At 39.2% G+C, this 16,036-nt stretch overlaps 1 protein-coding gene and 1 pseudogene across 8 annotated transcripts in view; both read right to left on the bottom strand.

Annotated features, from left to right (window-relative positions):
- TET1 (tet methylcytosine dioxygenase 1) overlaps positions 1 to 16,036 on the bottom strand; it is a 149,573-nt gene that overhangs the window by 27,514 nt on the left and 106,023 nt on the right. For 5 of the 8 annotated variants that reach the window (XM_012451417.2, XM_012451416.2, XM_064374204.1 and 2 more), the window contains 3 exons: positions 8,588 to 8,799; positions 733 to 883; positions 297 to 383 (listed from right to left, as the gene is read on the bottom strand). In XM_012451417.2, coding sequence (XP_012306840.2) covers positions 297 to 383; positions 733 to 883; positions 8,588 to 8,799 — 450 coding nt within the window. The remainder of the gene's footprint in view (positions 1 to 296; positions 384 to 732; positions 884 to 8,587; positions 8,800 to 16,036) is intronic. The other 3 variants (XM_012451418.2, XM_064374206.1, XM_064374205.1) reach the window with 1 other exon arrangement.
- On the bottom strand, positions 4,671 to 5,137 carry LOC110568698 (lysosomal-associated transmembrane protein 4B-like; annotated as a pseudogene).

Here is a 16,036-nt window from a genome sequence, read left to right as displayed (position 1 = left end):
GTCTATGTATGTGTACAGTGGCTTCTAATATGAAGTGTTTTTTACTCTTGGTCACTGCTTTAAGATTAAAAGACACCAATCTTATAGTTGATCAATATAAATTCTCACTACACAAACAAAGCATAACACATTAGAAAAATTAGTTCCTATTGGTGCCCCACCCCCTCCCATTGCCTACCCACCCAAGAGCTGATAAAGGTGTGGAGTTATAGTTATAGGTTCTTATTTTGATTTAAAATATATAAGTATTGAACTTATTTAACTTAACACTATGTTTGACTAATTTCTTTGCTCACCATGGCCTCGTGTCCCGGACAGATTCGTTCCGGTTTCACATGTCTTCTTTCTGGATTACGTCCTTTAGTAATTCTTTCATAGTAGGTCTGTGGGTAGTAAACTTTCTGAGTCTTTGAAATGCTGGTAAATGGCCTTTTCCTATTTTGGCTGGGTATAAAATTCTAGGTTCTTTTAATGATGATTTTTCTGGGGTGGGGTAGCAGAGCAAGAGGAGGAAGCCAGGGACAATTGGAATTTGGGGTGATAGCTAAAGTCTTTACCTAATTTATTAAGAGTCTTAATTAATTTATTTACTTATATAATAGAAATAAAATTTTACTACTTGATTACTACTTTTCAATAGTTTTTATAGTGTTTCAAAAAGGTTAAAGGAATGCTCTTACATATTCAATGTGTAATTTCAAAAATAAATTTTGAATAAAAAAGGACACTTACATGTAAGGGAGAGCTTGGATCAATTCTGAATCTTCTGGGGCTTGGGCTTCTACCAAACTTACAGCCATTAAAGTACATACTCCATGAACAGCCAAAAGAGAATGAAGCTCCACAAGTCTCTGGATCAATTCCTTGACAGGTACAGGTACGACTGCAAGATCATAATCACAACAGAGTGAATTGATAAAACAGTACAATACCTCAGACAGAACATTTCAGTTTCACATAGAAATATAGATGGGTAAAGAACCAGTTATAACACTTATCTATTTTAATTACCTATTTAAAGTAGGTTAATGTTAACAATAAAAAGCTAACTTTTATTTTTTCAAAATGTCTCACAAAAATAAAAAAATTAAAATAAAATAAAATAAAAATAAATAAAACAAAAAAAAAAATGGTATCTGACTAGGGGACCAGGGTGAACTATACTTCATTATAACCAAATTTCTAGGGAAAATATTTGGTCATGACTGCAAATCCAAATAAATGGAAATAAACCATACAGATACAAAATATCCAGTCTTGTTTGATTTGGAGATGTTTGAGATGAGGAAATAAAGAACCAGTTTTTTTGTTTTTATTTTTTGAGATGTGGCCTTGCCCTATCACCCAGGCTGGCATGCAGTGGTGCAATCTCGGCTCAGTGCAACCTCTGCTTCCCAAGTTCAAGTGATTCTGCTGCTTTAGCCTCCCAAGTAGGTGGGATTACAGGCGTGTGCCACCACACCTGGCTATTTTTTTTTTTGGTAGAAATGGGTTTCACCAGATTGACCAGCTTGATCTCAAATTTCTGACCTCAAGTTAGCTCCCCATCTCAGCCTCCCAAATTGTTGGGATTACAGGTCTGAGGCACTGCGCCCGGCCAGAAAATGGTTTTTAAATCCTGAATTTGGGACAGGCACAGTGGCTCACGCCTATAATCTCAGCACTTTGGGAGGCCAAGGTGGGTGGATCACCTGAGGTCAAGAGTTCGACCAGCTTGGCCAACATGATGCAACCCCATCTCTACTAAAAATACAAAAATTAGTCAGGCACAGTGGTGGACACCTGTAATCCCAGCTACATGGTAGGCTGAGGCAGGATAATCGCTTGAACCCTGGAGGCTTCAAGTGAGCCAAGATCACGCCACTGCACTACAGCCTGGGAGACAGGGTGAAACTCAGTCTCAAAAAAAAGATAAATCCTGGATTTGTTCCCTACCAAAAATGAAAATTAGAACATCTTATTACCTCTTTGGAATTCAGCTCCTTTATATCTAAAATGAGACTGATATAATTTCCTGAGGATTGAAAAATAATACATATTGTATATAAAAAGTTTCTTGGTTGGGCATGGCGGCTCACGCCTGTGATCCCAGCACTTTGGGAGGCCAAGGTGGGTGGATCACAAGGTCAGGAGTTGGAGACAAGCCTGGCCAACATGGTGAAAACCTCTCTCCATTAAAAACACAAAAAATAGCTGGGCATGGTGGCAGTCTCCTGTAATCTCAGCTACTCGGGAGACTGAGGCAGGAGAACTGCTTGAACCCAGGAGTTGGAGGCTGCAGTGAACCAAGATCGTACCACTGCACTTCAGCCTGGGTGACACAGCAAGACTCTGTCTCAGGGGAAAAAAAAAAAAGTTTCTCAATTTAAAACTTTAAAAAGTGCGTAATAGAAAAAAATGGAGCAGAAAACCAGTTTCATTTAATTAAATCTTAAGTGTATCTCTTTTAGGGCATTTCTGAAGGCTTAAACTAAACTATATCATAATAATGATAATGAAAGAAGCATATATTCTTCTTGTAGTTCTAAAATTGTATGCTTTTCCAATCCCATTACTGGGTATATATCTCAAGGAATATAAATCATTCTACCATAAAAACACATGCATGTGAATGTTCACTGCAGTGCTACTCACAATAGCAAAGACATGTAATCAACCTAAATGCCCATCAATGACAGATTAAAGAAAATGTGGTACATATACACCATAGAATAGTACACAGCCATAAAAAAGAACACAATCGTGTCTTTTGTGGGAACATGAATGAAGCTAAAGGCCATTATCCTTAGCAAACTAACACAAGAAATAAAATGAAATACTGCATGTTCTCACTTTAAGTGGGATTTAAGTGATGAGAATTCATGGACCAAAAGAGGGGAAGAACAGACATTGGGACCTACCTGAGGGTGGAGGTTAGAAGAAAGAGGATCAGAAAAAATAACCACTGAATACTAGATGAGTAGTTGGGTGATGAAATAAGCTGTACAACAAACCCCTATGACATGAGTTTACCTATATGAAAAACCTGTAAATGTACTCCTGAACCTAAAATAAAAGTTAAAAAAAGAATTGCAGCCAGGCGCAGTGGCTCACGAGGTCAGGAGATTGAGACCATCCTGGCCAACATGGTGAAACCCTGTCTCTACTAAAAATACAAAAAATTAGCTGGGCGTGGTAGCACGTGCCTGTAATCCCAGCTACTCAGGAGGCTGAGGCAGGAGAATCACTTGAACCTGGGAGGTGGAAGGTGCAGTGAGCCGAGATCATGCCACTGCACTCCAGCCTGGGTGACAGAGTGAGACTCTGTCTCAAAAAAAAAAAAAAAAAAAGAATTCCATGCTTTTTAATTCCGTTAGAAAGGAAGAACAAAAATAACATTTAAAAAATTAAGTAAAAAATAAAATAAAATTGCATAATGCTTACAACTTAATAGTATATATTGTACTTATATAATGATTAAAATATACAAACAATAAAGAAACCAAATATTAGTTTTAAAAAGCGAAAATAATATAAAAATTTAGAAATAAAATCTATTTTTTTTGTGTGGACAAATCTCTTTAATTGCAAAAGACTTTATTTATAGCACATTCAATAATGAACCAACAGGAGAGTTGCTGACTTTGGAACATATGAATATATAAAAATACCTTGCAGTTCAGGTAGTCAGGATAATAAGCACATACAAGGAAAGCAACCTTCATTTTTCTGAAAACGTTTTACATTTTAAAAGGTCACTAGGTATACTTGGAAGTTCAAAGCTGTAGAATGCACCTTGGAGGGAAAGTAGGAGGAAAACCCTTTTCCATGTTGTCAGGCAAATGTATATCAAATATATCCCAATTCCGCTTGATAAAGTCAGCTGGATGACCTCCTTGAACCAGGCTAGGGCAGAACACTTAGTGAAAGCGGGTCCTGGGTAGGGATGTGAATCCAGGAGAGGAGCAGCAGATCCCACGCAGCACCAAACACACCCGTCCCACCCTCTAACACAGACGAGGCACATCGCCCACGTCCCTGCACCCAGACGCACGAGACAGTCATCAGATGGTTACTGCTCCCATGGCCTAGCACTTTCTAATGGTCTTAATTTAGGCCATGGAGAAAAATCCCTTACCACCAAGTGCAAACTGTCATTGAACTGAAGTCATAAGGGATACTATGGGGCAAATTCTTGTAATACATATATAAGGACTTCTATTTACCTAATTAGAACGATGATTACACAATTGACATTCCTGTTTTCATAAGGGTTGTTCTCTACACTGGAAAGGCTTAAGAAAAAGTTGTCTACTTATGGTTTTATTTTACACTTTCAAAATAGAGGAGTAGAGAGAAAAAGTGTGACTAACTGCCTAACTTTGGAGCCCAGCAGGTACAAAAGCGAATTTCTCAGACTCTGGGTCCATCAGATTTGGGGGAAGTTTCAGTGCCTAGGGAAGGTTAGTGAAGCCCATTACACCCCGAATCCTACAGAAGGAATTCTACAGCTCATCTATCACAGTGTTCTAGTAAAGCATATGCTGAAAAGTACAGGTTTCAACCTAACATCTAAATTTTTAAAAGTAGCATTTCAGCAACAAACAAGCTCAGAGAGCTTATCGCAAAAGTGAAATAACAGAACTATTGCTCAGATGTCAAAAAAGTCAAGCTGCTGCCCTCAGCTCCGCTTAGGCAGACACGTAAGGTGGCGGCGGCTCCTTGGCAGCACCATTCACAGTGGCATCACCATACGGGGGTAGCAGCACTGTATTTCATTGCTGGTAACGTAAACCAGGACATCGGAGGAGTTCCTGCCATTGATGTATTGGTAGCAGTTCCAAACACGGCTAATCAAGTAACCCTTAAAAGTCAAGACAATGCTAATAAACAGAAGAATAATAAGGACCAAACAGGTAGGATTCACTGACATGACATCATCTTTGTAGGGAAAATTAGGAGGCAGTCGTTGTATGTATTCCTTAATGGAGTTTGGATAAACAAGCACAGTGACTGCAACCAAGGCATTCAGGGCAAAATCAAAGATCTGGTAATAGAAGAATGGGATAATCCAGGCTGCGTGTTGCTTGTATACTCCATAAGTAGTCATAGCACATATCAGAATCATGAGAAGAGAAATCGCAATGGCAATGCACATGTAGTTCCATTTGGCTGGGGAGGCCTCAGACTCATGGCAGAGGGTGAAAAGCATTTCTTTCATGGCGGTGACAAGAGAGAATGAGCATAAAATCTATTTTTTATGTTTTCACTGTGAAAGTCTGGAAAATGCCTGATATGTAACTTAACATTGCTTATAAGAAAGACTACAATGAAATTCACTAAAGATATTATAAAGGAGGGCCAGGAGCAGTGACTCACTCCTGTAATCCCAGCACTTGGGCAAGCTGAAGGTGGGAGGAACACCTGAAGCCCAGAGTTCAAGACCAGCTTGGGCAACATAGCAAGACCCATCTCTATTTAAAAAAAAAATAACTGAAATCTGTAAGTTAAAAAAAAAAAAGACACTATGAAGGAAAAAAAGAGAAGAGTAGTTCAGGTATGTTAACTTTCCCTAAGACCTTACCAAGATGGGTGATGTTTTTTGAAAGAACAAAATATCATAGTAACTTGTTAAGGGAAAAAATGAGATGCAAATAGAATGAAAATGGTTAAAATAAATTTGAATAGAATAAAATTAAAGTTGCCAAACAAATAGAAAGATAAGAAATGTATTCATATCATTGAAAAAGACATAGAAGGAGAGAAAATTGTTGTTTAACTTACTACATACTATTATTTTAAAAAATGAAACACAGAGGAAATGTGGTAAGTTGTGAGATCTAAATGAGCATCCTTGGCTGGGCGCGGTGGCTCAAGCCTGTAATCCCAGCACTTTGGGAGGCCGAGGTGGGTGGATCACGAGGTCAAGAAATTGAGACCATCCTGGTCAACATGGTGAAACCCTGTCTCTACTAAAAGTACAAAAAATTAGCTGGGCATGGTGGCTTGTGCCTGTAATCCCAGCTACTCGGGAGGCTAAGGCAGGAGAATTGCCTGAACCCAGGAGGCGGAGGTTGCGGTGAGCCGAGATCGCGCCATTGCACTCCAGCCTGGGTAACAAGAGCGAAACTCCGTCTCATAAAAGAAGAAAAAAAAAAAAAAGAGCATCCTCAGAATATTTTAAATGGTCAACACGACCAATAGTGGGACAAACTGCACTGAGTGTAATAGTCCAGGTTATATTTCATTTTTTTAATTTAGTTTTTTTTCCCTTTTGTTTTAACCATGTTTGGCGATAGGTTGTATTTCATAGCCTGACTTGAGTCAGGAAGAAACAGACAAACCAAAATTGACCAACAGTCTATAGAATTAATCTTTTCGCTTCAAAAATTTCAATGTCATGAAAGACAAAGTCAGAGGGGAAAAAAAGGATTAAGGGAGCAAAAAGACAAAATAACTAAATGCATTGAATCATTGATGTGGGAAAAATACCAGAAAGTACATTATTGGGAAATGGATATTTGAATATGAGCTAAGATGAGATCACAGTATTTTATCAAATTTAAATTTTCTGATTTTGATTATTATATGGGGATATACAAGAGAATAATATCCTTATTTATTTTTTTTTTTGAGATGAAGTCTCACTCTGATGGCCAGACTGGAGGGCAGTGGTGCGAACTTGGCTCACTGCAACCTCCGACTCCTGGATTAAAGCAGTTCTCCTGCCTCAGCCTCCCAAGTAGTTGGGACTATAGGGGCACACAACCACACCTGGCTAGTTTTTGTATTTTTTTGGTAGAGATGGGGTTTCACCAAATTGGCCAGGCTGGTCTAGAACTCCTGACTTCGTGATCCACCCGCCTGGGCCTCCCAAAGTGCTGGGATTACAGGCGTGAGCCACCATGCCCGGCATTCCCGGCTAATTTTTAAAAAATATATTTTTGCAGAGATGGAGTCTTACTGTGTTGCCCCATCTGGCTTTTGAACTCTTGGCCTCCCAAAGAGCTGGGATTACAGATGTGAGCCACCATGCCTCGCCTTGTGAGGTTCCTTTTCACTGGTGTGTTAGATCTACATTAACTGAAATAGAATACTGCTTATTTTAGTTAATTATTGGGAAGAACAAATTAGACACTATATGTATAACCTTTAGAGCATTGACTTTATGCAAGAGATATTATCATTGTATGTTGACATAATAAAATAATTAGCAGACTTTATATGTGTGACAGATTTAAATTTCAAAAATTTACATGTTAAACAAGTATCGTCATTCCTCACTTGATGTCAATAGGCTCTTGGAAACTGTGATTATAAGTGAAACCGCCTACAGCAATTTCCAGAATATTGCTCAATATTGATACAACGCTGATGAGAAAAATATCGGTTTAATCATACATTGCTTTGCTTATAGTCACAGAGAAACAGGCATAAATACCACTCCAGATCCAGACCCAAATAAGGAAAAAGATGGATATGTTTGATTGCATTAAAAAGAAAACCTTTTGCAGGAGATAACATAGTGAAAGGAAAAAGACAACAAACTGGGAAAATAATTTAGAAATTATATCACAGACCAAGAGCTAATAGTTCTATCAGAGAGAAAATAGAGAAATTTAGAAATCTTCTACAAAAACAGGTGGTTAACAACAACAAGAACAAAGCCAAATCGTTCTGAATCATTTGAAAAAAAAATTCTCATTCGTAAGAGAAATTCAAGTGAAAAATACACTGAGGTTGGGTGCGGTGGCGCACGCCCATAATTCCTGCACTTTGTGAGGCAGAGGCAGGTGGATTACCTGAGGTAGAGAGTTTGAGACCAGCCTGACCAATATAGAGAAATCGTGACTCTACTAAAAATACAAAATTAGCCAGGCATGGTGGCTCGTGCCTGTAATTCCAGCTACTCAGGAGGCTGAGGCACTTGAATCCAAGAGGTGGAGATTGCGGTGAGCTGAGATCATGCCGTTGCACTCCAGCCTGGGCAACAAGAGGGAAACTCCGTCTCAAAAAAAAAAAAGAAATTACAAACTGATGTCATTTCTCTTAATTGGCAAAATCTCACATTTGCCAATATAATCATTGGTAAGACTACAGAAAAACAGATATTCTCTTACACTGAATAGAGGAAATGCAAAATGATACAACCCTCCTGTGAAAGACTGTTCCTTTAAGTAAAAATTCCTTTCCTTCAGACTCTAGAAGTGAGTTAAGTCAGTTGGGTCAGCAATATTCTTCCTTTTAGAATGAAATAATATTCTAAAAAGAGAATGATCTAAACCGACCTTAACTCACTATGAAACACTCTTTAAAGAAATGTTCGGCCCGGCGCGGTGGCTCACGCCTATAATCCCAGCACTTTGGGAGGCCGAGGCGGGTGGATCACGAGGTCAAGAGATCGAGACCATCCTCGTCAACATGGTGAAATCCCATCTCTACTAAAAATACAAAAAAAAAAAAAAAAGAAATGTTCATTCTTTTTAACTCCACAATGCCCAAATTCTGTTAATCCCATGTACTATACATAGTTGGTAGCTAATTAACTATTTTATCATTATGTAATAGAGATCTCAATGGTAAACCAGCACAAAACAAATGTAATTACTTTTCATTGAGGGTACATCTTCGGTCGGTAGGATGCCCATTGTACGACTTTAGATTCTCAGTGAGCTCTGTGTATAGTCGGTCGGCCATTGGAAGAGGGATTCCATCCCATACCATGATGAGCACCACCATCACAGCGGTTGGACAGTGGTGGCCTGTACGCTGTCGGACCAAACAAAGAACTTTTTCTTCATCACTGCTTCTTCTCAAAACCTGAAAAAAAATAATGCATTCATCTATAGAAAACAAGTATGCCAAATTTGAATGCAATGGATATTCCTTTTAACATTCTGCATGATTATAGTTTAGTTTATTTACTTAGTAAAATTTGATGAACACATGGGTCCAACTATGTTACCCAGGCTGGTCTCAAACTCCTAGCTTCAAGCAATCATCCCTCCTTGGCCTCCCAAAGATCTGGGATTACAGACATGTGCCTCCATGCTCGGCCATATTTTAGATTTTTTAAAGTTACTACTTCTCAAGGGATAAAAGCCTACAGGACCTTCCAGTGCCTTAGTAGTTCCCTCCATGAGATTGATCACAAGAGTACCTGATCCTATATGACTAACAAACAACAGGCAGAACAATAATCTGGGACATGTGGTTATTATTTGTAGAAGTAGTACAAGGCAGTCTGTGTTTTATTTCACTGCTGTTATAGTTTGCACAACAGACAAGAGAGGGCCCAATGGAAAACCTAACTGCTCTGAAATTCCACAAATGTCACAATGGAACAAATGTAGATGATGGAAACAAGCATCTGATGTAGGTAGATGGAAATAACCAAGAACTCTCAACATTAAAAATAAACTTGACAACTGAATTTTGGCCATCTGAGGAATGTTATGGAGCTTGCTTTGGGTGATTCATTTTACTTATCAAGAGTTAATATACACAAAGCAATGCCTCTGTGATTTCCGTGAGTTTTACATGCTTTCGGAAGGATGCATTATACACATTTTATTTATAAGACTAATGTGATCTAGTTGACTTGGTGAATGTAAAATAGAAAAATTAATTTTAAATATTTATTTATTACCTTATACTGCATCCAATTCTTGGGATGCTAAAAAGGCTTCAGCACTATTCAAAATTTGCTCAGTGATCCAAGTGTTTACTACAAAAAAAAATTTCTATACAAATGTCACCACTGAAAACCATCCAACCATTTAAAACTGTCTCCCTATAGCACAAATTTAAAAAGTGCAGAGATTGACTACATTAATCACTACACAATCAGGACATGATGAAAATGCCCATCCATGTGACCAGAAAGGAGCAACCAATAGCATAATTTTTTGTTCCTGTAATATCACAAAACTTGAGATTAAACTTCTTAAGAAGTTAGTTACCCAATATCACTTTCTTCTGTCACTCCAGATGGTTAACAATCATTGCTACCAAGGCATCCCTTGAGTAGAGTTGGCTTTAGGACCTTCCCCCTAAACACAATTATTTATATTAAAATTTTTTCTATTAGTTCCATGTCCTCTTACAGCCAAATAATAACACACTGCTTGCAAATAACCACAAATGCAAACTTATATATAATATCAAAATTATATCAGTTAATATTCAAGTTGTCAAAATTAATAACAAATTTATATTAATCAAGTTTTTGTATTGGAAATACTAAAATGCTTTTTACTGATGATATTTGTGCTTTTTCTGAATATTCCAAATTTCCGTCAGTGTACCATAGAAAATTAAGCACAATGGTTAGGAGTGTTTAAATTCAAATCTGAGTTCAATAAACTGCTTAAATATTAAAGGTATTGGCCAGGTGTAGTGGCTCATGCCTGTAATCCCAGTACTTTGTGAGGTCGGTGGATCACATGAGGTCAGGAGTCCAAGACCAGCCTGGCCAACATGGCAAAACCCCGTCTCTACTAAAAATACAAAAATTACCCGGGTGTGGTGGTGTGTGCCTGTAATCCCAGTTACTCAGGAGGTGAGGCAGGAGAATTGCCTGAATCTGGGTGGTGGAGGTTGCAGTGAGCTGTGATCACACCATTGCACTCCAGCCTGGGCAACAGAGCGAGACTCCGTCTCAAAAAAAAAGAAAAAAAAATTAAATCTGTTAAGACCTCTGGAAACCAAAAATATTATTAAGATAAAGGCCTAACTAAATGCAGAGGGATATAAATTCATGGAATAGACATTATTATGTCAACTTTCCCAAAACTGATCTCTAGATTCAATGCAATCCCAATCAAAACCCTATCAGAGGTTCGTGTGTGTATGTGTATAAATTGACCAACTATACCAAAGTTTATGGAAAAAAATGAATCTTGACCCCTACCTCACACTGATCAACTTGAATTATACTACATATCTAAACACGAAAAATAAAGCAATGAAGAATTTTAGAAGAAAACATCTTCATGACCTTGGAGTGGACAAAACATTTTAAAATGGCTTACCAAATCAGTTAACTGAAAAGAAAAAAAAGGCTGTGTGCCTCAGCTCACACCTGTAATGCTAGGATTTTGGAAGGTAGAGGTGAGAGGACTACTTGAGGCCAGGAGTTTGAGACCAGCCTGGGCAACATACTGAGACCCAGTCTCCACAAAAAAAAATAAAATAAACCCGGCATAGTGGCATATGCCTGTAGTCCCAGTTACCTGGAAGGCTGAGGCAGGAGTATCACTTGAGATGGAGAATTCAAGGCTATCATCAGGCACTGCAGCCTGGGCAACAGAGTGAGACCCTGTCACTACAAAAAAAAAAAAAAAAATAGCAGGCTGGTGCAGTAGCTCATTCGTGTAATCCAAGCATTTTGGAAGGTGGTTGGACTATTTGAGGTCAGGAGTTTGAGAGCAGCCTGGGCAATATGATTAGACCTCATCTCTTCAAAAAATACAAAAAATTAGCTGAGTGTGGACACCAGCCTGCAGTCCAACCTACTTGGGAGGCTGAGGCGGGAGGGTCCCTTGAACCCAGGAAGCAGAGGTTGCAGTGAGCCCCCAGACTGTGCCACTGCACTCCAGACTGAGTGACAGAGAGAAACTCCATCTCAAAAAAATAAAAATAAAAATAAATAAAGACAATCAAAAGGGCAGGAGGAAAATATTTACATTACATATATTTGACATATATACATACATTTTATATATGTATATATTCACATTACATATATTTGGCATAATATATATGACACAACACATATAGAGAATTTCCCCCATAGAAAATTGGCCAAAAAAAATTGAATAGGCACTTCACAATAGAGAATATGGAAATAGATGATGAGCATATGAATATAGGCCCAACAATATCAGTCATCTAACAAAGTAAAATACAATAAAAAGGAGCTACCAAGGCCAGGCGCGGTGACTCACACCTGTAATCCTAGCACTTTGGCAAGACAAGGCAGGTGAATCTAAGGTAAGGCGTTCAAGACCAGTCTTGCCAAGATGGCGAAACCCTGTCTCTAATAAAAATACAAAAATTAGCCATGCGTGGTGGTGCACGGCTGTAATCCCAGCTACTCAGGAGGCTGAGGAAGGAGACTCATTTGAACCTGGGAGGTGGAGGTTGCAGTGAGCTACCCATGTTGGTAGAGAGAAGAGAGAGTTGTGATAAAGTTACTGTTAAATTTCCAAGAGGCAACTGTCGGTGAGAGTATTCTTGAATTCTCAGGTCACGGACAGAAGAGATTCAAAGCCCCATAGGTTTTTGCCGTAGTAGACAAATTTGGCTTCTAGTTATGTCATATGCTTATAGAAAACAGAAAAGCCAAGTATTTAAACAGCTTTTTAATTGCCCTACTTTCAAAAACCAGAAGAACGCTGAAGGCATACACATTCTTGTTCTGTTTGTACAAAAATATAGCATCTACTCCTAATGCCAGTGAATACTGTGCTGACATTTAATTATTTTTCTAATATATTCACTAACTTCTTGCTGGTATACAGACTTCATAATTGTTCTACAGTCCTATTTGAAACATAGACAATATGATATATGACTGGTATGAAAATAATAAAACACAATTATTATACCTACAATAGTCTTTCTAGAATATATTTCAAGAGAATCACAGAAAAATCTACTTGATTTTTAAAGAGAATAAAACAAGTGGATCCTTACATGCTGAAAATGCAATAATAGCTTTACTATATATCAGAAATAACCAGATAGAAGTTTGGTTTAAAGTCTGATATTCTCAGTAAAGTTGTTAAAAAACAGAAAGATGCAAAAAACATAAGAATAAAACTGTAAAAGATATAAAGAGAAGGTCATAGAAGAAAGTTCAATTGGAAGAACATAACAGTGTTCCTAAATGAGAAAGCCAACCCTGGAAGACTAGTCACAAATCTCTCCCCCAATCTATTCGAATTTAGCTTGTTTCTAAGGTTCATACAGAAGAGTAAATGAGGACGGGTGCGGTGGCTCACACCTGTAATCCCAGCACTTTGGGAGGCTGAGGTGGGCGGATCACAAGGTCAAGAGATCGAGACCGTCCTGGCCAACATAGTGAAACCCCGTCTCTACTAAAATATAAAAATTAGCTGGGCGTGGTGGCGGGCATCTGTAGTCCTAGCTACCCGGGAGGCTGAGGTTGCAGTGAGCCGAGATCGCGCCACTGCACTCCAGCCTGGCACCTGGTGACAGAGCAAGACTCTGTCTCAAAAAAAAAAAAAAAAAAGGAAGAGTAAATGCGCATCATATCAGGAAAAGTTGTTTTTACAGAATTAGAGGGTACAAGTGCAGTTTTATTACATGGATATATTGGGCAGTGGTGAAGTCTCGGCTTTTAGTATACCCATTTTCAATATAGTGAACATTGTACCCAATAGATAATTTTTCCAACCCTCAAGAAAAATGTTTTTAAACAAATAAGGGAATTGTCCTTTTAAATGAAAGTTTATTCTTTTAAAATTGTTCTTTTTTAGGCTGGGCGAGGTGGCTCATGCCTGTATCCCCAGCACTTTGGAGGGCAAGGCAGGCATATCACCTGAGGTTGGGAGTTGGAGATCAGCCTGACCAACATGGAGAAACCCTATCTCTACTAAAAATACAAAATCAGCCGAGGGTGGTGTCACATGCCTGTAATCCCAGCTACTCAGGAAACTGAGGCAGGAGAATTGCTTGAACCTAGGAGGCAGAGGTTGTAGTGAGCCAAGATCATGCCATTTTACTCCAGCCTGGGAAACAAGAGCAAAACTCTGTCTCAATAAATAAAAAATTTCTTTTTTCTTTTCTTTTTCATTTGGAGACAGTGTCTCACTGTGTCATCTTGGCTGTAGTGTAGTGGCTCCATCAGGGCTCACTATATGTAGTCTTTAACATTATTTAAAGCTCTCTGGGCTCAGGTGATCCTCCCACCTAACCTTCCCAAGTAGCAAGAACTACAGGCGCATGCCACTGTGCTTGGCTACTCTTTTGTATTTTTTTGTAGAGATGAGGTCTGGCTATGTTGCCCAGGTTTGTCTCAAACTCTAGGGCTCAATCGATCTGCCCATTTCACCCTTCCAAACTGCTGGGATTACAGGTGTTATAGCCGAGTGTGGTGGCTCATGCCTGTAATCAAAGCACTTTGGGAAGCTGAGGCAGGCAGATCATAAGGTCAGGAGATCGAGACTATCCTGGCTAAAAATGGATAATCCTTTCACCATTTAGTAGAAATGGTGAAACCCCATTTCTACTAAAAATACAAAAAGTTAGCTGGGCATGGTGGCACACGCCTGGTGCCCCAGCTACTCAGGAGGCTGAGGCAGGATAATCGCTTAAACCTGGGAGGCGAAGGTTGCAGTGAGCAAAGACGGCGCCACTGCACTCCAGCCTGGGCGACAGAGCAAGACTTCCATCTAAAAAAAAAAAAAGAAGTTATGAAGAGTGAATTTATGGTATAAATAAAAATTATTAATAAGCAAAGACACCCAACTTTGCTAGTTACAATGCAAACTGAATTATCACTCTTAGCGTAGTATTTTGTCTCTATTTTTTAAACTACTGACAACTGGCTGGGTGCAGCAGCTCTCGCATGTACTCCCAGTTCTCTGGAAGGTTGAGGCAGGTGGGTCACGTGAGGTCAGGAGTTTGAGACCAGCCTGGCCAACATGGTAAAACCCTGCCTCTACTAAAAGTACAAAAATTAGGGCCAGGCAAGGTGGTTCAAGCCTGTAATCCCAGCACTTTTGGAGGCCAGAGCAGGCGGATCGCCTGAGGTCAGGAGTTTGAGGCCAGCCTGGCCAACACAGTAAAATCCTGTCTCTACTAAAAATTCATAAGTTAGGTGGTGACGGTGCACACCTGCAGTTCCAGCTACTGGGGAGGCTGAGGCACGAGAATCACTTGAACCACAGAGGTTGCAGTGAGCTGAAATCACGCTGCCACACTCCAGCCAGGATGACAAGAGCAAAAGTCTATCTCAAAAAAAAATTTTTTTTAATTAAAAAACCCACATGACGGCCAGTTGAGGTGGCTCACGCCTGTAATCCCACCACTTTGGGAGGCCAAGGCAGGTGGCTTGCTTGAAATCAGGAATTCGAGACCAGCCTGGCCAACAGGGTGAAACCCAATCTCCAATAAATAAATAAATAAATAAATAAATAAATACATGCTTAAGAAAAAAAAAAAGGCTAAAAAAAAAGCCAAAAAACAAGACTTGGTATTTTTTTAAGAAAGAAAAGAAAAGGAAAAGAAAAGAAAAGAGTTTTGGCTGGGTGTGGTGGCTTATGCCTGTAACTCCAAGGCATCGGGAGGTCAAGGCAGGAGGATTGCTTGAGCCCAGGAGTTAAAGACCAGCCTGGGTAATAAAATGAGACGTCGTCTCTATCAAGAAACCCAGAAACTAGTTGTTGTGGTGGTGAGTGCCAATGATTTCAGCTACTTGGGAGGCTGAGGCAAGAGGATTGCTTGATCCTAGGAGGTCAAGGCTGCAGTGAGTTGCGCCACTGTGCTTTAGCCTGGGTGACAGAACAAGCCCCTGTCTCAAAATACAGAGAAAAATTTAACACCCTAACTCTTAGTTTAAGTATACCCAAACTGCTACAAATCATTATCTCCACCAAGGACAGGCTAAACTTGTAATGGCTTTTTAAATTTGAAATATACGGGGGGCGAGGGCAGGGCCTTGCAGTCCTGCAGCCTCTTCAGACTCAGTCCCCTCCTAAAGAAAAGAAAAGAAAAAATAATAATAAGAAGAAACTTAACACATATCTATGAGGTGTATATAATTTTTAAATTTAAAAATTAATATTAGAAGGAGCAAGATTACATGATTTTAAAAAATTTTAAGGTTCAAAAAGATCCAAGTCACAGCACCAAAAAAAAAAAAAAAAAAGTAAAAAAGGTTGCAGATGGTGGCTCATGCTTGTAATACCAGTACTTTGGGAGGCAGAGGTGTGTGGATCACGTGAGGTCAGGAGATTGAGACCATCCTGGCCAACATGGTGAAACCCCGTCTCTACTAAAAATACAAAAGAAAATTAGCAAGGCATGG

The sequence above is a fragment of the Aotus nancymaae genome, unplaced genomic scaffold, assembly GCF_030222135.1.
Source record: "Aotus nancymaae isolate 86718 unplaced genomic scaffold, 86718_ANA_hifiasm-v0.15.2.pri h1tg000010l, whole genome shotgun sequence".
NCBI lineage: Eukaryota > Metazoa > Chordata > Mammalia > Primates > Aotidae > Aotus > Aotus nancymaae.
This window is presented reverse-complemented; position numbering and strand designations above follow the sequence as displayed.